This window comes from Enhydra lutris, unplaced genomic scaffold (assembly GCF_002288905.1).
Source record: "Enhydra lutris kenyoni isolate GAN:26980312 unplaced genomic scaffold, ASM228890v2 scaffoldscaffold60, whole genome shotgun sequence".
In the NCBI taxonomy this organism is placed as follows: domain Eukaryota; kingdom Metazoa; phylum Chordata; class Mammalia; order Carnivora; family Mustelidae; genus Enhydra; species Enhydra lutris.
This window is the reverse complement of record NW_019154144.1, coordinates 7,178,548-7,201,598: the sequence shown is the minus strand read 5'-3', so window position 1 is coordinate 7,201,598 and position 23,051 is coordinate 7,178,548. Positions and strand designations below refer to the sequence as shown.

General features: G+C 33.2%; 1 protein-coding gene across 5 annotated transcripts in view; it reads right to left on the bottom strand.

Annotated features, from left to right (window-relative positions):
* LOC111158523 (neurobeachin) overlaps window positions 1-23,051 on the bottom strand; it is a 672,328-nt gene that overhangs the window by 347,373 nt on the left and 301,904 nt on the right. For all 5 annotated transcript variants that reach the window (XM_022520602.1, XM_022520603.1, XM_022520605.1 and 2 more), the window contains one exon: window positions 6,887-6,948. In XM_022520602.1, coding sequence (XP_022376310.1) covers window positions 6,887-6,948 — 62 coding nt within the window. The remainder of the gene's footprint in view (window positions 1-6,886; window positions 6,949-23,051) is intronic.

Genomic DNA, 23,051 nt, shown 5'->3' with positions numbered 1-23,051 from the left:
AAGTAACCTTTAAGGCTCTGTATCATCCTTAGGAAGTCTTTCTTTTTGCATAGTTTGAAACAGATATTCAGTTATTTAAAATACTCTCCATAAATATTAAGTATACTGATGACACTATATGTAACTAATTTCCTCTACTGGCTGAATGAAATGTTTCCAAAAGAGAAGAAATGTTGGACACGATGTTTTTCCTAAAGGGATTTCCAATTAAATGGATAAAAACAATCATGCCTGTATCACATATAAAGCATCCAGTTAAAACATGTAAACAAGTACCTATATTTACTATCTAAATATACTTACTTCAAATGCTAAGGGGAATGATGGAGTGATTAGAACCACATAACACAAATGAGAAAAGCTTTATGAAAGAAAAGAGTTTAGAAATAAATGGAAGATGCAAGGTAATAATAGCAATTTTATATTTTGATAATGGTAGTAGTTACATCAATATAAAGAATGAACTTGCTTTGATCTATATACACACAAATGAATGCATGTAATAGCAAAATAGTAAAATAATGCTGTGGGAAGGGCACATGAACCTCTATGTACTATTTTTGCAACTTACCATGAGTCTATACTTATTTAAACAGTGGAAAAAAAAGAGGACACCAAAAATTACTTATCACATAATAGCCTTTAAAAATAAAGTATGTTGAAACATACACAGGACGAAAGTAACAAAACAAAACAAAACAAAAAACACCACCAAAAAGCAAGATAATGTATAATAATGGTAGGGGCTGTGAAATGCACACACATTGTTTTTGTTATTTTTCAAAGTTGTGGTAATATTAATATGCCTGAAGAATTTATATAATGTAAACATAGAAAAATAGACATGGGGAAAAACAAACATGCCAAAATAACCAGAAAGAAAGCAAAGGGGTGGATATTGTGGCAAAGTATGGGAAGGGGTTTTGGATTAGGGAGGTGGTCTATCAGTGACCCAAGGAAATGGGTTTACCTCAGAATATGCTACCTTCTCCCTCCTTTCCAACAGAAATTATAGCTCTTAAGGATTATTCTACAGGTGGCCAAGGCTTACTGATTTCTTTTAGTCTTGATTTTAGTAAAATTGTAAGAATTCAGACATGAGAAAAGGACTATTATTTCTCATATTTTACTATATGCATACAGATGAGCTCAGAACTTCTGTTCAGTCATTATTTTTCTTCCACTTACAATTTGGGTTGGATATGAATTAATTAATATACAAGGATGAGATATCATGTTTGAGTATCACATATAGTACAGGTAGCTTAGAAAATAAATATTTTATCATATAAAAGTGATTAACTCAAAATTTATTATACCTCCTAACTTCTCTAGGAGTTGAAATAAAAGAAATCAATAATGAAATACATGAAAATAATCAAAAGTAATTTGATTTGTATGTTCTTTAAATCTTTGATTAAATTTTCATTGAGGGAAGCCATAAATAGTTGGGTAAATAACAGGTAGTTGAGTCTGTCCTCCTGTTGCAATTGTGCAGTAGGCATTGTCCCCAAGATATATACCATGACATTTTCTGATTATTTCATACTTATGTGGTCTTTCTTTTTCCTTCAAAATGTCTATATTTTTACTATATATTTTCTAATAATGCTAATGTTCTAATAATTTTATTATAACCCAAGTCGACAGTAATCTTTATACATCATTATATTTTCAATTTCCTGTTATACTTCTGTTTATATTTAAGACATATTACAACCGATATATTCATAACAATTCCAAAAACTTTAAATGCCTCATGTGAGGCATTTGTGCCTAATGTGAGATGACATTATACCAGAGATAAAAGTTCAGGTCAAGCGCTGTCCAGAGAAAAAGGCAGGGACTTATTAGATATTTAGGAATGAAACCATGGCTTTATCCCTTCTAAAAGGAGAGGCAGAACTTGTGAAAGCAAACCAGGAACTACCCAATGCTAATCACAAGTTAGAAATTTCTCAATTTCTCAGCCTCAATTCTATGCTATTAACACACTACAATATTTTATATTAAAAAATACCCTTGAGGATGAGACTCCTGGGTGGCTCAGTCAGTTAAGCCTGAGCATTCAGCTCAGGTCATGATCCCAAAGTCCTGGGATCAAGCCCTATGTGGGGCTTCCTGCTCAGCTGGGAGCCTGCTTCTCTCTCTCCTTTATCCCTCATTCCTGCTTGTGTGCTCTCTCTCTCTCTCACTCTCTCAAACAAATAAATAAAATTGCAAAAAAAAAAAAAAAAAGTACCCTTGTAGAAACATTGTCACATATACTGCCTGGAAACGAGTTAACTCCCTACATCACAAATTAAACCCAAATAAATATATTATATGGTTACTTAATTTATGGTGTGCTTTATTCGAGTCTAGACACTACTCTAAGCATGTCATAAGTCTGTTGCTCACCAGACTTTTGTCAGTTTCCCGGGCCTGAATCTCCTTCCTTGCTTATGCTGTGTAGAAAGTCCATTAGCTGCAACAGATCTATCTTTCTTCTATCTCAATAAAGCTTCCCACAAAAGTCTTACTATTGCTTCACGGGGCCAATTTTCTGAACCATATGTAGTATTTGATTATATTCAACTCAAAATATCATGTCACAATATTTTATTGTCATTGATTTCAAATTCAGCTATGTAACAGGGAAGTTTCACAGATAATACCAGAGTCTTTTTAGAAATGGAAGAACATTATCGATAAATCTTCAGTAACCATCACAATGCTAATACTAAAGGCAGTCACTAACTAAATAATTGTGACATAATTTCATCAGACAACTAGGAGTTCATATTTCCAAAGATGCCTTAAAAAAAATCTAGTCTACCTCTAGTTTTCTTACACTTAAAATCTTATTATACACACCCAAATTTTTTTCAATACTCATGGACAAATATGCTTTACTAGGTCTCCATATTCAGCTCATCTATAAATTTTTTTAACCACCCTCTCCAGTTTATTATAGTTAGAAGGAAAGTATGTCTTTTTCCTTTGTACCATCTGAATAAACTGTATCAATTTGGAGAAAAAATGAAAAATTTCAAAGTTCAAAGGCCAAATCATTTGGAAAAGGAAGACTATTCTTCAGTTGTGGTTCTTTTGTAAGTGCTGTGTTTTTAGAAGTCCTGGGTCAGAGCCTTGATTACATCAGTGCAGTCCCTAAAGTCCTTTTTACTTACGTATACGAAATAGTTAGAAAAAAATAAAGGCAAATAAAACCACAAAATAATTCATGTTAGTAACTTCATACACAAATCCTGAAGACACTTGCAAGGCTGACTTCTATTTTATATTACTTATACATTTGGGGGTTTCTAATGAGAATAAAAATGATTTATTAAGCATACATTTTGCTTAATCAGTACTTCAAGTCAGAAAGTCTGAATACTGGGAGACATTATTTTTACATAAAAGTTTCTCAATTTATAAAACATTTTCTATTGACAGATAAGGCACAGAAAAATCCTAGTGACATCTGCTAAGCTTTACTTAGGAAAACTTAAAGAAATCCTACGGGATAACATCACTCAATTTTTCCTGGAGTACTTCTGATGGAGACTTCCTAAAAAAAAAAAAATCTGGAAATAATTAGAAACCATTATAGTACCTAAAAAAGTTTACTTGAAAACTAAATCTGCTATTCATCAAAGACCATAATACACTCAGAATAATGTAATGGAAAAATAAGGTACACATATAGAATAACATAAAGCACCTCAACCAAATCTGATTGCAAAACATAAAAAAAGAAAAAAAGAAGGTTGACAGAACACAGTATCAGACCCATGATATACTGAAGAACTATGTAGGAAAAATTGCACTTAATTGATTAAGCAATGATTTTGTTAAAACAGTATATATTGATTATTTTACTTATTTTAATTTACTTCTGTTCATTTTACTTCCAGATGACAAGAAACCATTTTTTTTAAAAAAAGATACTAAGGACAATTTTAATATAAATTGAAAGGGAAGAAGAATTAATAGTTAATTCTTAAAATTTACTCTTTTGTCATAAGATCTGCATGGAAAAAAAAGTATCCAAAATACAGTAAAAAGTATTTTGGGTATTTCTGGAGCAATAAATGTGATATAATGATAATGCTAATAGCTCCTTAAACTTAAAATATATTCTCTACAGAGACCTAAAATTCCACTGGGGGGTAGACTGGATGGCATGTCCCTTGGAGTTTAAAAGGCTGTCCATATGAACTGAATTATCCTTGACAAGTACCTTCAGACACTTGTAATATGATCTCATGTAAATTTAGACCATATTTTGCACACAAACCAGTGGCGATAGTAAGTTTATTCAGGAGCTCAGATAAGAAGGAAAGAAAAACTGATATCCTTAATAACAGTTGTTCAACATGAAATTTCCAAAATGAAAAGCATAAAAATAAAAGCATCTAATGTGTTGCAGCAAATGAAAGAAAAACAAATATTAAGAAAAATGTTGCAATTTTTTTTCTTTTCAACCCTTAGCTACCTAGTGTTTCCATGCAAAATTCTATCCTTCAATAGCTTATTTAAATTTGGAAAAAGAAAAGCACATTTTAAGCAAATAAATAAACTGAAAAATTCCATTTGCATTGGAATTGTAATAACATAATATAATCAAAATATTACAATAAATCATAACACAGAGCTGCAAATGTTTACAAAAAGCTGACTGTAAGGCAAAACAAAAGGACAACTCAGAACTCTGTAACTTTAAAGATTGCTCAGGATTGCCTTCTGCCTTGGCACAGACATCCCTACAAACTTTGCTAACTCTCCAGGGATCGGCTCCATCGTCCAAGAGACACATTAAGGCCTGTAGAAGAGAACCAGGCTTTGGAGAGCGCCATGCCAGGCAAGCACCTTAGCATCATTAACTGTATTTAGTTTTCGTTATCAGAAGTCTGCTACTGCTATGGTTGTCCTGCTAATGGATGAAAACAGAATATATATAATCTTGAATTTGAGTAGTAGAGAAAAATGACAGATTATGTTAAGAAATTTTAAAGGCATGTATATGTTTTTGTGGGCCCTTAAAACCAAGATGTTATACATCCATGGATTAACAATTGTCAAAGATCATGTTATAAGCTAATTTCATAGCAGAATAATAAAGTCCTCCCACTTGAACTATATTAAAGGAAATTACTACTCATTTGTTTCTTTAAAAATATTTTGTGGAAAGCAACACTTCAGTTTAACAAAATAGCAAAACAATTGGAAACCTTTACAAACATATATTTTGTAGTCACTTAAATGAGGTATATTTAATCCATTAACCACCTGAAATATTTAAATACACTCTGAATTATTTAAAAAATTCAACTTAAAAATCAAACCAAGAGACATGTTTATAATATTGCTTTGCTGAAACACTGAAAGAAAGTGCACTGCATAGAGTGCTTAAATTTCTCACTCTTCCTTTCAATCAATATCTGAGGCAAAGTTTCATCTCTAGGGCCCTTAATGGCAGGAATTCCTGGAGCCAGCAAATGAGTAATGTTAAACCTATGATTAGATGATGAGGCCATCAAAGACACTAGACCCTAATGCTACATTCTTCTTTATTTCTCTGAACTGCAGTAAAACCCTGAGCTAAAGAAGAAGGAATTTTAAGCTTTTTTTTTCCCCCACAAAAGCTTTTTTGTTTTTTTTTAAATAAATGTGCATCATCAAGAACTTAAAAGGTCTGAACAGGAACAGAGCTCTCAGAATGTCTCTTGAACTCAGGACTCCGGCATTAGGAAACAATTTTCAAATGCCCTGCAGATGAACTCCTGCCAGGAATGCTGTTTTCTTTAACTTCTTCCTTATTAATATTCTTCATATTTTTCCTGGCTGAAAAGGAAGGAATGGACCTAATGGTTTCTCTATGAATATATTCTTGAAGAAAGTAAACCGAAGACTAGAAATCAATAGGTAAGTTTCGGTTGCTTTGTGTTTGCTAATATTTTAAAGGATCAGTTAAAGCCATATTGTTTATTTGGGAGTTAGCTGTGGCTTTGGGCAGAACTCAAGGTCAGTAACTAGAAAGAGTTTAGATGTATTTTGCTACTGAGGAAGCTAGGAATAAATGTAATAACTACTTACTGTAAACATACATAACCTTTCTTATTTTCACATTACAAAATATGTAATACTTATATGAAAATTAGGATCATTAGGAGACTTGGCAGAGCTGGTAAGAAAAAAAGGCCACTAGGTCTCTAATTTTAGTTATCAGAAAAATGTTTTATATATATATATATATATATAGTTTCTTATAACTGCTAAGAAGAAAAAAACCCAACAACTACAAATTCTGTTTTTAAATCTGATTATTAAAGATAAATAGCATAAGTATATTTTTAGAATGTACACTGAAATGTACACATTACATCAAAAAAAGAAAGCAATAAGGTATTGTATAAAAGACCACTCACTAATGAGCTGTATTTTATACTAGGGCTATTGCATGAAAAAGACTTTGCTTTCATTATCTGTAATCAAATGGAAGAAAACACTTAAAAATAAATGTCAGAATTATAAATTCTATGGTACCATTTTTAAACGGTGGAATGTAAAGAAGGGTATCAAAAGATCTGTAACAGAGTTTATATATATATATATATATATATATTTGCAGATAGAGGACAATAGAAGGATAGGAAGGTGGGAAAGAATAAGAGCTAAAGAGAGCGGAAGAACGGAGAGGAAGACTGAATCAATATTTACAAGGTACTATCATCTAAAAATATATCTTAAATTATTTTGTTCGTCTGCAGGATAAGAAATGTAAGTTTTAAAAATATGTAAACACACACATATATAGGCACACACATTCTACTAACTAAATGACATTAAAAAAAAAACACCTCCCATAGTTTAATGTAATCCAGTGGAAGAGATGTCCTACCTGAGAACACAGCAGCATGACCAGCTCAACCACAGACGTGCTGGACTTCATACAAACGAGGCCTGCAACAAAGAAAGGTTGAACAAAATGAAATTACAGTGGTAGAAATCATCACTCCAAGTTGCTTCACTATGTAATTTTAACTTACAAAACATTCTACAGACTAGAACTCCTAAAATAAAACAAATGGAAAGATTCACTAACACATATTTTTTATGGCATTAATTTCAAAACATTCAGATATTCAAGAAGATGTAGAAAAAAATACTAAAAACTGACTTCATGCTTGGGTTATTTATTGGTCAAGGCCTTTTTTTTATATTTAAACAAGATGGAGGGTAGTTATCGGAATTGGTGCGCTTGTTAGAGCTACTTTGAATCCAATGACATTTGCTATGTGATTGTCTCCTGAAAAAAGAAGCAATAATCAGTGAAGATCTGCCTAAATTTTCTTCTAAAAGACAAAATTAATATAATTTACAAATAAATAACTGCCCATAGGTTATCAGTTGTTAAATGTTTTTAAAATATTAAGAAATGAATTTCACACACATTTAGTATGTTAAGCAATGTTCATAGAATCTTGAAATGTTGTAATTTGTACAAATAACGGCTACTACTCATTGATCACTTACTGTATGCGAGGCACTGTGTTAAGTGCCTTATAGTCATAGTATCATTTAAATCTTATTTCTATTCTGTTACATACTACTATTATACCCATACTACAGATAAGAAAATATTCTTCCTATAAACAGCTTAAACATTAATTATTCATCGGGATGTTTCCCAATTGAAAGGATGACTGCTGAAGAACCTGTAATAAGAAAGCCAATCATGACTGGTAGTTTTTTTTAAAGTGCCAACAATGGAGGAAGACGTAACTAAGGATTAAGAACAATTCCTGGTTGAGAGTATATAATCATGACGCTTACTAACATAAAAAAGATTTTAAAATTTTTCATTTTTTTAAAAAAAAATAATGTTTTTTCTTTTTAAGGAGGACAGAAGTGATAAGTAAAAGCATGGGATAGCAGGAAATGCCATAGTCTTATATTAGTTGTTGCTAAATGGAAAGCTTAAGTGAAACCAGTTTTTCTCTTCTTTTCTTCTTAAGGTGATTTCAGTAAATAGTCTCAAATGCCTTCTAGGCTCTAGCATGTATATTTACTGTAGGTTGTGGATAAATACCCTTTTGTGCCCATTCTGCTAACAATCCTATCCTTATTGTACACATGACAGAAAAAGCTGTAAAAGGCACTAGTATTCCATCTTATCAGATCTTTGGGCAGACAGTTAACTAATGAAATAAGAGGCAGATGTGAAAAGCTCATTTAAGAGACAATTGCGGTAATTGATCAGCAATTCTCATGCTCAGGAACTAGAGAGTCAAAAAGATTAATGGGACATTTATCACCTGTTGGTTACTCAACTATTTGAAATTCTGACAAAGAAAAACTAAGGAAAAGGCCAAAGGACTATGCATAGCAAAAGAATCATAATTCTGATATGTACTCCATATAAATTTAGATTTTAGACTATAGGTTATATAAGGGATGACTATATAAAGAATTATTCACCATATATTTATTCTGTGTATTAGAATTTTTTTTTTAATTTATTATTTATTTGACAGACGGAGATCACAGAAAAGCAGGCAGAGAGAGGAGGAAGCGGGCTCCCTGCTGAGCAGAGAGCCCGATGCGGGGCTCGATCCCAGGACCCTGGGATCATGACCTGAGCTGAAGGCAGAGGCTTTAACCCACTGAGCCACCCAGGCGCCCCTAGAATTTTTTTAATACATAACAACTTAAAAGTAAAAATTAGGAAAAACATGCAATTATGTTAATTTCTCACAGTCTGATTTTTAAAATGAACTTCTAAAAAACTCCTGGGGTGCCTGGGTGGCTCAGTGGGTTAAGCCTCTGCCTTCAGCTCAGGTCATGATCTCAGGGTCCTGGGATCGAGTCCCATATTGGGCTTTCTGCTCAGCGGGGAGTCTGCTTCCCCCCATTTCTCTCTGCCTGCCTTTCTGCCTACTTGTGATCTCTGTCTGTCAAATGAATACATAAAATCTTTTAAAAAAATAAAAAATAAATAAAAAACTCCTATGTAACAGGAATGTTCATAATCTTTACAAATTCTATCATACAGAAAATATAAACAAATATTCTATCAATGCTTTGTTCAAAGGACATGACAACAAATTGATAGGATCGCAAAACTGCAATTTGCAAACAGTATGGCCATTGTGATTTCAACTCCATAGATCCATGCACCTTTACTGGTGTGTTTTGTCTAGTTAGTTTTGAACACAATGAACTAATGGATTCTCCTTAAAAGGAAAAATATAATCTACCATTGACAATGCGAACATAAGCAGAGGCAGTTCTGGAAGACTTATCAACCTTCAAGTATTACACAATCACTTTAGTTGGAAGTATTTCTAGGTGTTAACAAAAGTATTACTAAAACAAATACCCAAACTCCAATGTTTTTTATTAGCGATACTAAAAATACAAGCAATGTCTGGTGATATTCTAACCTTGCACACTTTCTAAATAAAGACATACGCACATTTGAAAGTTTAAAATGTAGGAATAAACATGGTATTGTATTAACTTAAATCATAAGCTCAAGAAAGCCACATTTATCTAGTGATGCTATAAACACCTAAGCTATATAAGCATAAGGAGAATATTTTATAAGTGTATATTTCAAACAGGTTGATTTTATCCTTCTTGTATCTGGCAAGAAATTCATAATCAAATCAACTCATTTGGCAGCTACTCACATAAGCAAAGTATAGTGTTAGCACTGAGGAGTTTACAGTAATGGATAAGACATTATCTACTCCTTCCTATGTGTTCCATGTTTTATTTTATTTTATATTTTTTAAGACTTTATTTTTATTTTTTTGACAGAGATCAAGGCAGTCAGAGAGAGAGGAGGAAGCAGGCTCCCCACTGAGCAGAGAGCCCGATGCGGGGCTCGATCCCAGGACCCCAGGATCATAACCTGCGCCGAAGGCAGAGGCTTTAGCCCACTGAGCCACCCAGGCGCCCCGTGTTCCATGTTTTAAATCAAATCTAAGATTATCTAACATTTACCTGGAGCTTTAACATTTACAAAGCATTTTTACATATGCTATCTCATTTCATTCTCTTAATAACTCTTTGATTTAGTTATTATTACCTCATACGATAGATAAAAAATGAAGAGTCAGTGACTAGCCCAAGAGGTGTCATTCAGTTAAGTAGGAGAACTGGAACCCAAATTCAAGGAACCTAACTTGAATGTCCATTTGATGTTTGCTGCAGAGCTATATAAATAATTAAACATGAATAGGATGGCAATATGTCTCTATGAGAAAGGTCATAATGGTTCATTCCAACTGGGATGATTTGACAGTTTTCTTGGAGAAGGTAGCATATGTTGGTCAGACATGAGGACAAAAAGCACAATCTTTAGTAAAAGCAAAGAGGGAGAAGGGAAAAAAAATGTGAAAGACGTTTATTGTTTGTGGGGTGGATGAGTAGAATATAGGCAGTGTATAAAAGTAGGACTGAGGGCTATCATAAAATTCAAAGATAAATAAAGATCAAAAGCAGTAAAATTATGTTTTTGAAAAGGGAAGAATTTAGTGCAAGTTATATAATGGAGGAAATGATACGAAGGTTAAGTATTCCTATTTCATGATCACTTATCCCATGCTTGTTAACTGAGAAGTCCCCAAAGGAGCTGTACATGTTTGCCCCATCATCAAAAATCTACTTAGACGTATCGGCCAGTTAATAGAGTATTTTTACCGGCAAATACACATTCACCAGAATAAATATTCTGACTAGGAATACTAATCCAATACTTTATACCGCACAAGTTACTGGTATAAAATTAAGACCTGGAGCAAAGACAATACATATGTGAGCAAAGGAGGTCTGTACGTAAAGGAGGTATTCGACAGTGAAGAAACTATCTAGTAAGAGTTTTTGAATATATTATGAACTACACTGTTGAAAGATAAGATCAGCTAACTGAGTGGTTAACATACAAGCATGTGAGAAGATTAATTAGATTAATTAACAAATTTGAGGTGGTCCAGATGCAAGAAGCAAAGAATGAATAGAACTGAATAAACTAAACCATCATCCAAAACACTGGCAGTTCTTTTGGGATCCCCCCTACTAGGGGTAAGAAGTCAGTATTATTTTCAGAACTATGTGTCTTCACCATAAACAACAAAATAAACAAAACCCCACCAAGCCCCACTAAAATGCAGGATAAGTATGCAAGTTTTAAGTTTGACTTTGGGACAAAGCTATCTTTCTTAATACAAGGAAGACTGCAAGGTACAGTGATGCTGTTTTACTACAAAGCTTTCAGATTCTTCTGAGTCCATCTGTCAATCTGACTTCGTGTGTCTATAGAATTAGATCAAGTTAAAAGAGCCCTTCAGCTTTAAAATATTGTAGGGAAATTCCATCTCTAGCAGGATGTTCCTCACAGTGGGAAATAAAGGGTATGAAGCCTTACAGTGATAAGCAAGAAATCACACTCCAAGCAAGAAATCACATAGATAAGGGTGCCTGAGTTGCTTAAGGTGGCCAGTTGGTTAAGGGAAAACCTCTTCGTTTTGGTCAGGTCATGATCCCAGGGCCCTTGGATCTGGCACAGCTTCCAACTCCACCCTCAGCAGGGAGTGTCTGCTTGAGGATTTTTTTCCTCTCCTTCTGCCCTTCCCCCTCACACACACACACTCTCTCTCTCTCTCTCTCTCTCTCTCTCTCAGATAAATAAATTTATAAATAAATAAATAATATTTTAAAAGAATAATAATCACACCCATAGGTGGGACTCATCTTTTAAGCAGTGTCAGAATTTTCTTTCAGCCAAGGGCCTTCTTTCAAAAGAGGAGACCCCCAGACATCTATGACTAGGGCAGGGCTCTGAGTACACTCTCATTAAATGTCAATTAAATGAATAAATCTAGAGACCATCATTCACTGAGTAACTGTGTAGTTGATGATAGAGAAAAAAAATTGGATTTTGAGGGAAAAAAAACAAGCATATTTTCAAGGGGAATAAGACCCATTTCCTTCAAAAGGCATTTATTGAGTGTAATGTCTAATGTGCTAAATACCGTGTCAGGTACTAAGTATAAAAAGAAGTGAGGAAAGTGGCACAGATTTTGTAAACAAATAGTCACGACATAGAATCCTAGGAGATACACAGAGATCATAAAGTGTTAGAAGCACAGAAAGGTAGTGAGCAGCTCTGCTGAGGAGAATTTATAGGGTATGTGATATATCAGTTGGATGTCTGGGCAAAAAAAGATAGAATGGAAAGTCATCCAAGGCAAGAGAAACATGAGAGGTATAAAGAAACATGAAATAGCGAGTAAAATGGGGTTGGAATGTTATGTTGGGTTGTTGAGAGGACAAAAGGCAAGGAGTGGAAATGAAGACAGAGAGGGAGACAGGAGGCAGGGCCATATATGGTGTGGCTTCCCATTGGCAACAGGGAGCCAATGAATGACTCTAAACAAGTGACAGACATAATCCCATCTATTTGGAAAGATCCCTTTCTGTGAGTATATAGGAAGAAATCCATAACTGTAAAGTCTAGTCAAGATAATGAAAGCCTGAGCTGAAGGCAGTGGCAACACAAATAGAGGAAGATTTGAAAGCCATTTGGAATGAGACAATACAGTATTTCAGACAATGGAATATGAGGTTAAATTCTAGGGTAAAGGAGCAACGCAAATGTGAATGATGACACCTTTACCTGAGCTAGATAAAACAAATGAAGAAGAAGGTATGTGGAAAGAGAGTGCTGACTTTCATTCTGGATGAAATTAGGAATACAGCCACAAAAATTAATGTTGAGCTTTAGAAGTGTTGGTTTTTAGATGCTATAACTCTGATAAACCAGATATAAATATAAACCATGCTATCAGACAGATAGCATGCTGTCGAAGAAAATACAATTGTGTAGTTTTTATAAGAGTCCCATTAGTAGACTACCAGTAATAGTCCTACAAATAGTTTTAAGATCTAGATTTTCCATTTTTCCTCAGAATAAAATATACAAATTAGTTTTCCTTTAAATAGACATGACTGTTCTGGTAATTTGAATTTTAAAAACCAAGTCTTCCCAGGACTACTTACTTTTTAAATAACTTTCTGATGATTTTTACTTTCTTAAATTCCAAAATTAGTAGAGATTAAGTGGCACTGAAATAGTTTCACCTTAGTAATAAATGTTGAATTAGAACCATTGACCTTGAAAGGAACAATACAAGCTCACCAGGTTTCATTGCTTTAGTGTCAGTGGTGTATGGCTAGCTGGTAATTTCTTTGAAATTCTCTGTTCTATGTAGTTTTTGCATTGTGTTACAAAGCATTCTAAAATACAGTGCATAACCATAAAATAGCCTATCTTTTATGATTTCTGCAATACTTACATATCTCTATCAGTATAATAACAATTTCCTTTGTTTTTTACCAGCCTTTTACTTTTTTATCTGCAATATGCAATTCGTTTCCTTATGTCATCACTCTGTATGCTCCTGTATGTAAAAGAGTACTTTTGGTTTTATTGTTTAAGTCATCTGAACTTATTAAGGTCAAAACGTAAAGAATTACCAAACCAATTATTTTGTGTGGCTTTCTCATTTAAAACAACAGCAACAACAAAATCACTATTAAGCATCCTTTGAAATAATAATGGTCTGAATATTAATTATTATTGTTACAACTAATATTAATATGTGCATGGTAATATTAGTAATATAATATTTCAACATTTGCCTACAGAGATTTTAATTTAAAACTGAATTACAAATGGAAACAATTATATTACCTTACAGAAACTAAAATAACATTAAGTTCATTTTCTAAGAAAAAGCTTAAGTGTAATTAAATCATTACAGCTTTTTATATTTAGATTATAAAGTTTAAGTGAAAAAAAAACCCTCAAAATACTGTAAAGTCAGTGAGAGTTCATTCATTCACTGATTTACTCGTTTGTTAAGAACTCAGTTATCACCAACTTATGGCAGTCTTAATGTCTTTGGAATAGGAACAAAACTGAAGTCCCTGGACATATCACACCTATCAGGGGTCAGCAAACTTTTTCTGTAAAGGCACAGATTAAATATTTTGGCTTTGGTGGCCAGTAAGTTTCTGTCACAACTACTCAACTCTGCCATTGTAGGTGCAAAAGCAGCCACACAACACATAAAACCAATGAATCTGACTGTCTTCCACAAAAACTATTATTGCAAGGTGTGTGGGTACATGTGCATGTGTGTACATCTCTGTGTGAGAAGAGAGAGAACACATACATATGCACACATACTCACATATGCACCTACAGAATTTTAAAACTGCAGGGGAAATTATTTTAAATATATATCTATGATGCTTTATAATTTCAAATCCAAAAAGCTCTGGAAAAATAAAAGCTTTCTCAAAAAACTGTCACAAACTCAATTATCAAGCAGCATTTCACCTAATATGAAGCTCTTCATAATCTTTATTCCACTAAGTGTGAATGTATCTATGTATTACTGAAGACATATTAATGTGTTTGATTAACAAACTACTACATAATCCTCTGAAGATGCTATGAAATAACACATATTAACACATTATTAACACATAATAACACCTATTACCTTTCTTGGGTCCCAGCGTCTCTATATTACAAGACACATATGGCTCTAACTTTTGAATAAGGCATCGTAGGCATTTATTAAAATTTTAAAAACGTGACAGCTTTTTAAAAGTGAGAAATCAGTATACTCCCACATGAAATATTTTCAAAGATTCACAAATTAATATTAATATTAATTATAATTTCGAAGCAATTTGATATTGTACATTTCCCCAAGGAAATTCCATATATACAGAACTAAAAATCTATTTCCACATGGGAATGGTTGTCTAAGTGCTTTTAAACTGTAAATTTAGAGTGTATAGATTGATCAGATATAAAATTAATTGTAACTGTAGTTACACAATATCCAAATAATCATTTTGACAGATTTATTTAAATCAATTCTAATTTTTGTTGTTGTTATTGTGTTGATACAGCCTAGTAACTTAACAGATTGTGGATTTTTTTTCCTTTTTTTACAGTTTTGCTTCTGCTAAGAATGTTTGCATAATGATAGGGCTGAAGTTCCTAAAACTCATAGATAATTCTTCCACACAATGATAGATTATAATTAAAAAATGAAGATACAGTGATGGTTAATACATAAATATTTATTAGTGATTATAACATGAGCTGAGATGAAGAGAATATTCTAATGGCATTGTTAACACCTATTAAATATAAAACACTGCCACAAATTTACTCTTTTGTTACTTATGCTTTAGAAAGTATGTGCTAGACCATCAAAATGTTGTATCAGGGGAAATATTCTGGAAAATTCCTAATGTCCAATGTCATCCTTTTTTTGTTTCCACGTGACTTTAAACTTCTGTTTGCATGCTCCATTTAAGTATCATTTTTCATTTACACCTACTTAAAAACAAATTACAATTTCCAAATCATTTAGGATTAATTAAGTTTTTAGTTGGCTATCTCTTTAGACATTTTCATTTAAATAATTTATTTATGGAACTATAAGTAAGCCACTGCTGTATGCACAGAGATGACACAGTCTTTGACCACAAGGAGCTAAGAGCCTAGTTACAAAGATAATATATTTTGAAGGATTCTAGAGAGTATTATACTGAAAAAAATTACAATAAAGCACTATGCCTCAAAATAACTTAAAATAATTACTTGTGAAGTTTTCATTAAGCATTTTGATTCACAGTATTAGACTCAAGTTTCCACTACAGAAGTGATTGACCTGAGTGTCTTGCCCTTTTCTTGACTTCCTGATTTACTCACAACAGCAATGAGAAAGGATGAAATAAGGGAAATAAGAGACATTTTCACTATCATAAATCATCTGGATCCCTCAATTCTCTTTGGGTTAAATTTAATTATAGAACCAATTGTTATTCCTATCTCACTTCTTTGCACCAATTTTCTTCTCCTTTCCCTGCACACCTTCATATTCCAAAAAGCCTCAATTAAATTCTAAAACTACTAAACTATGTCTTATCCAAATTTTGACATTACCCATGAAAAGACTCTAGTCCCAAATAAACATTAAGAATGATACATGTGTTTTAACCCTGTATTTCATCTCAAGAAATACTAATACTCAAAAGAGTAGAAAATATTTCAAGTTAGTCATACAATTAAATCACTGGAACAGTTACAATTAAATCACATGAATGATTACAGTTAAATAAAATGGCTAAACTGATGCCTTCATATTAAAAATAAAGCAATTTATATTCTGTAAAATATGAGATTCTCCTTTTAAACAAAGTGTGTATAAATGTATAATCTGTATCCATATAGTTCCAAACTACCTAAATTTTGACTTTCATTGATTTACATTCTCAAGTAAATATGTTCAATAATTTAAAGTTCACAAGTTTAAATTTAAAGTAGTTTTTGTGGTAACATACACCTTTAAATTCTTTATTTTGGGGTTCAGATAAACACTGGCTCTTTTTCTTTCAAATACTTAAATATGATGCAAAATGGAAATTCTATGCATTTCTTTTAATAATGCATTCATGAGCTTAAAATAAAAACTAAGATATGTAATTGGTAGAAGGAAATCACTTAATAATTATTGTGATTATGGCATACAGTGGAAAAAAAAAGTTAAAATAGACTCAAGGAGAGATCAGTCAGATGAACTTCACTTATATTAAATAACCAATAAATATAGGTTACAACCGTTGAAGTACTCTGGGATAATAAAGTTCACAAAGTTCCTTATCTGTGTCCAAAGCAATAAATTCTTCAATGTGAACAAAGCTGATTTTCTTTACTAAATTCTGCATTTAGGGCAAAATATTGAGGAGCTGAGTAACCAGTCCAGTTTTGTTCATTCTTAGTAAAAAATAGGAAGTTCTTGGAACTTGGAGGAACTTGGAAGTTCCTTAAATTTTACAACATTGAAGCTATTCTCAAAAGTTACAGAAATTACTCACAAGCATATGATCCCATTTAAGCAATATTTATTGGGAATATATGCCATTGGTTATACAAAGAAGTACAGATTACTGAATTAACAAGATTATTTTGTCTATATCAGAAAATCCTACATCAAACTCACACCTATCCATAATTCAGAAAGATATCTTGGAGTCAAATTATATAGTCACAGAATACAATCCAATAATGATGGCAGTACAGAAATCAGCATGGGCATTGCTTTGTACTTAAAAAATAACACTTGAAGTATAAAATATTAGACCTACTCATAAACTTAAAGTAAATGGTGCTGTTATTTCTCTAAGTCTTCCTGAAATAATAGATTATAAATAGCAATTATCTTTTGAAACAGTACAGATGGGGAAATCAACACAATGGAATCAAATAAATAACAACAAAAAAATCTGTCAAAAAGGGAAGAGCTAGTAATTTCCAAGAATTAATGACATTCGTTGATTTGATACTGTATGCTTACTATATGCCAAACAAAAATATGAAACAGCCATTTGTTTGAGAAGCCTATGTTGCAAGCAGATAAACAAATCAATTTAATGTGAAGAGACAAGAGTTATCTTAGAATCATTATAAGATGTTAACATAGAAGGCAAGAGAAATAATGTCATTAAATTCCTACAGTAATTACAAAAAATAGTGGAATTGAGAAATAACAGGAAATATTTAACTTAAAATAATGTGCAGTTATCAATTTCTTAAAAAAAAGACTCAGAGATCATTCCAAGATCAGCAGTCACAAAAAGCATTATTCAATTTGTAAAACAGAATCTGATTCACATGAACAAATTCCTTTAGTCCTGTCAGTGTATCTAGACCTAATGTGTCCTTCTCTATCAAAATAAACATGTAAATAGAAAACATGTTTAATTCAAGAATATTCTCTAGTTTAAATGTTGCAAAGTACAGCTGCTGAAATGACCTCTATAGACTTTTCTTTTTAAAGATTTTATTTATTTATTTGACAGATAGAGATCACAAGTAGGCAGAGAGGCAGGCAGAGAGAGAGAGAGGAGGAAGCAGGGTCCCTGCTGAGCAGAGACCCCGATGTAAGGCTCGATCCCAGGACCCTGGGATCATGACCCGAGCCGAAGGCAGAAGCCTTAACCCACTGAGCCACCGAGGTGCCCCCTGTATAGACTTTTTAAGTAATTAGTTTCAAAGTTAAAATAATATCCTTACAGAAAACTATCTTTGGTTGGGTTTAGTGTTAGGAGAATAAGCCTATTGAGTATGGGGAGAATCACATTTTAGGAATGGATAATAGCATGTAAATTATGCATCTCCTTCCATATGCAGGAGAAAACGGAGACAATCATCCTCAGGCAGCTAAAACTGGTCACGAGTCTAAACTGTAGCTTTCATGGATTCCATTACACACATTAGACTCTATATCCAATCTAGTAAATTCTGTTAGCTGGATACCAAGGAAAAATAGATTAAAAGTGCTGATATTATATGGAGGGGCAGTGTATATACAAAAGGCAGTGAAATCAAAGAAGCTATACAGGAAAATAGCTTTGAAGGAGACACAAGGGGAAAAGCATAGTCTTCTAGAAAACGTCACAGAGGCAACAGCTCTACACACTTACTGGCTTAGAAATAACTGAAACCAAAAAAAAAAAAAACTAAACAAAAACATAAAATTAATCAAAATCTAACCATGTATGGCAAAACTTACATAATCTTGGTTTGCATTACTGTATACTAGAAACATTACGGAAGAAGTCAATATCTTACTGTCTTTTGCAACAATGGGCTTGAAACAGTAAATTATGAAATGCTACAATTTCTGAGAAACATAGTGAAATGTGGTCCATTTAGTTAGAAGCATACTAGATTGAATGAGGTAAGGTCTAGGAAACAGTTACAGGAAAACAAAGGCGGTCACTTGGTCAATGAGGAGGTTCCTGGGGAAAATTACTGTAGAAAGACCTTATTTTTTGAGCGCCTGGGTGGCTCAGTGGGTTGGGTCTCTGCCTTTGGCTCAGGTCATGGTCTCAGGGTCCTGGGACTGAAGCCAGCATTGGGCTCCCTGCTCAGCAGGGAGCCAGCTTCCCCCCTCTCTCTGCCTGCCTTTCTGTCTACTTGTGGTCTTTCTCTCTCTGTGTCAAATGAATAAATAAAATCTTTAAAAAAAAAAAGAAAGAAAGACCTTATTTTTCTTGGGATCCAGGGTCCACCTGAATTGCAGCTACTCCAGCTAATTAAGGGGCATCTGTAATGTGGGAAATTGTGTTTTGATATCTGAGAAGGACAGACTGGAGACTGATGGTCAAGGGTGACATGCCCTGCACCTGACCTCACTATCAGAAAATAGAGACAAGGAACAACAAATGTGGACAGCAGAGATCATGGACCAGGAAAAAGTGTGCCTGTATGTATTCTCTTTGATTGTACGGTGTTTCAAACACCATGCAGGTGGACACAAATTATTATCTGAATGTTAAGTAACAAACCCGTTAGGTCCTTACACTTCTAAATATTTTCACACTTGGGTTTACCCAATTTTATTAGCATTACAGAATCCTTTCAGCTGAATCTAGTTTTTAATTAAGCCAAAGCAGCTCTGGACTGAAAATGTGAAGATCTAGTTTTAGCCGACAATCTAAACTGCTATGTAAACCTCAGCTAAGACACTTAGCTTCCTTGACACAAAAACTCTTTGCTGGTGAACAGTAAATTATTTTGAAGCTTGGAAAAATTACAACCAAAGGAATACATTTTACTTCATGATTGAGTACATATAACTGAAAGAAATGTTTCATGAAACACTTCCTCTCACTGTGTGTTATATTACTACGTAATGATATGCCATTAAAAATACCATCAGGGTATCCTTTACTGATTACACCATCCCAATAATGGGTCACAGTCTGCAGTCTGAACGTCACTAAAGGTGAACTACCTCCTATTTTTATATGGGCCACAAGCTAAGCATGGTTTTTACATTTTGAAATGTTTGGAGAATAAAAGAGAATAAAAATACTTCATGACACTTAAATTTATATAATATTCACATTTCACTGTTCATAAATAAAATTTTAACTTATAGCCAAGTTCATCCCTTTACATATTATGTGTGGCAACTTCCTCAGTACAATGGCAAAACTGAGAACTTGTGACAGATTGTATGGCCACAAATTATTTTTGGCCCCTTATTGAAAAAAGGCTTTGACTCCCGCAATAAAGGATACAAACAGTTCTTTGAGGCTTGACTACCCATGGTTCTAAGTCCTTCATGTCTTCCTGGGCTAACCTGGGAACAAGGGGAAGTAGGTGCATGATAGTGGAAAGGAAATGATGCGGGAAAGTGGGTTCTTGGTCAGTTATTTAGGCATTAGTTTTCTATTTCATTCCATAACTTGAAAATAAGAAGGAAAAGTGGAAAAACTGACAGGCAGTATTTGGTGATAGCATAAAGATTAAAAATCATTTACAGAATCTGTTCCTGGAGTTCATAGGGCTTTAACTTGTAGCCCTTAAGTACTTCGGTTTTATGATGGGCCAGTAAAGGCTGGTAGTTGTTTCAGCAAGGATTACTTTGCACCTGAAGTGGTCAATTACGTTGCATTGTATTCATACGTACATTTTAAATTCACAATGATTAAATAATCATTGGATAAGGAAAGTGAAGCCATATCTGAGTTGAAACTCTTTCAACTGTGCTTTTTAAATATTTCCTTGTTCACATTAGACCTTTTTTTAAGCAGCACTTTTTCCAATAAAATCTTTTTGTTCTTTTAGCCTTCAGAAATTTGATAGATTATTTCTTAGTCATATTTGATTTTGTCCCTCCCTGTTCAAAATTCTTCCAAGGATGACTAGGATCTAATTTTTTGTTTGTTTCTGCAGAATAGGTGTATTTGGCAAAGTCAATGCCCCTGCCTCTCCGTAGTTTTCAAAAGTAGTTATGAACAAATAGGTACTTTTCTGTCCCTGGTTTCTTCATCAGGTTTAAACCTGACCAACATGTCATCCGTGACGTGTTTTTGTGCATTTTGTACCATTATTTTACTTCTGTTTTAAGAGTATAGTTGGACATAAAGCAGTATCAAGATAAAGAATACAGATAAAACTTCAAGCATTATACTGAAATATATTATTTCCTGTGCAATATTAAAAATTGGTCACAATCACTCATAAAGTCCTCCAGACAATGTTGCAATAAGGTAATCCAGGAACTTTTGCTTTTTGCTTAAGCTAAATTATACCGTTCTCTCCGATTGTTAAGACCAATTACTGAAATCTACTTGATTATAGAAAACAATCTCATTTGTTCTACCATCTGCTATTCAACCACAAGTGTTTTTGAGGGTATGCTGGCAGGTCCTGAAGACCTGGTGGAGTCTGATCTGGTAAGTGATAGAAACATTATTAAGTAATTATACACATGTAGGTTGCTTACTATAATTTTGATACATGCTCTAGAGAAAAAGCACACTGTGCTATGAAAGGTTGTAAGAAGGGAACCTAACTAATTCAGATATGGCTAGATCTTGATATCCTTTCTGCACTAATTTCTCTTACCCCTATCAAGCACCTTCATTTTTACATTTCCAGGATTTTTTTCCCTTCTGTCTCCTAAAAGGTCTAGATTTCCCCACCATGAATAAAATTCCATGCAGCCAAATGAACTTCTATCTATTTTTCCTCTTCTCTCTCTCATCATTAAATTTTTCCAATGACTAGTCTATGTTCAGCTTTTCCAAACACTTTCACATTCTACAATACTGTATCTGTGCCTACAACTGCAATGTCTCCAGGGTAACCAAAGGTGACTTATGAAACCAAGGAATATGTTTTTAGACTTTCTCTTGACTTGCATAGAACATTTACCATTTCCAAGTATTAAGAATATATATGCATCCCCCATATTCAATAACTAAGTTGTTTTATGATTTTAATTCAACTTTACTGAAGGGTAGTTTACATAAAATACAATGTGACCATTCTGAATGGACATCTCTTTGAATTAGGATAAATGTATATGTCCATGTGGTCACCAGTACAAGGAACCCGCCTGCCACCCCCACAAATTCCCTTGTACCTATTCTCAATCCTCTCTACATCCTTAACCCCAGGCACTTTCCTGCATTCTACACTATAAAAACAATGTGTTCTTTTCCAGTATTTCATAAAAATGAAAACACACAATATGAACTTGTTTGAGTCAGGCTGCTCTCTTGCACAGTATTTCTGAAATTCATGGATTTTTCTGAGTATCAGGGTTTTTTTTTTTTTATTCTTGAGTAGTAATCTGTATCATATGGATAATACAAGCATTTGTTAAATTACTTATTTTTTTTTTACTTTTTGATGATTATAGTAGTTGTTTCCAGTTTGTATTTATTATGAATGTTGCTATAAAATTTTATATAAGTATGTGGACATATGTTTGCATCTCTCTTGAATAATAATTATTGTGAAATTGCTGGGTCAAATTTTAATTGAATATTTAACTATAAAACACTACCAAACTGTTTTTCAAACTTGTACCATTTTACATTGTCAATCAGTAAGGTATGAGATCCTTAGGATTTTCTACATACATGATAATTTCACCTGCATTTAAAAAGTTTTACTTCCTCCAATCTGTGTATCTTTTATTCTCACTTCTTGTTTTACTCTAGTACTTTGATACTTCAGTAACATTTTGAATTACAGTGGTTAAATTGAATTAGAAAGGCAAAATCTTTCCCTTTTCAATCTCATTTGATTTTTCACTATTACATATAACATCAGTTGTTGGTTTTTTTATAGGTACCAATTTCAGGTTAGGTTTATCCCCTTTGGAACCTATTTTTCTCAGATATTTTATCATGAATGGGTGCTGAATTTTAATGAATGCTTTTTCTGCACCAGTTAAAAATGAGAAAAAAAATTTATCTGCATTTTTTTGTACTCTCCTTTGTGTGGGTCTAAGTTTCCATCTGGTATCCTTAACTCTACTTGAAAAATCTCTTTTGACAATTCTTATATAGCACAGATGTGCTGGCAATGAATTTTATCTTTTGTAGTCTGAAAGTCTTTCCCCTTCATTTTTGAAGATATTCATTAAAGAATTCTAGGTTGG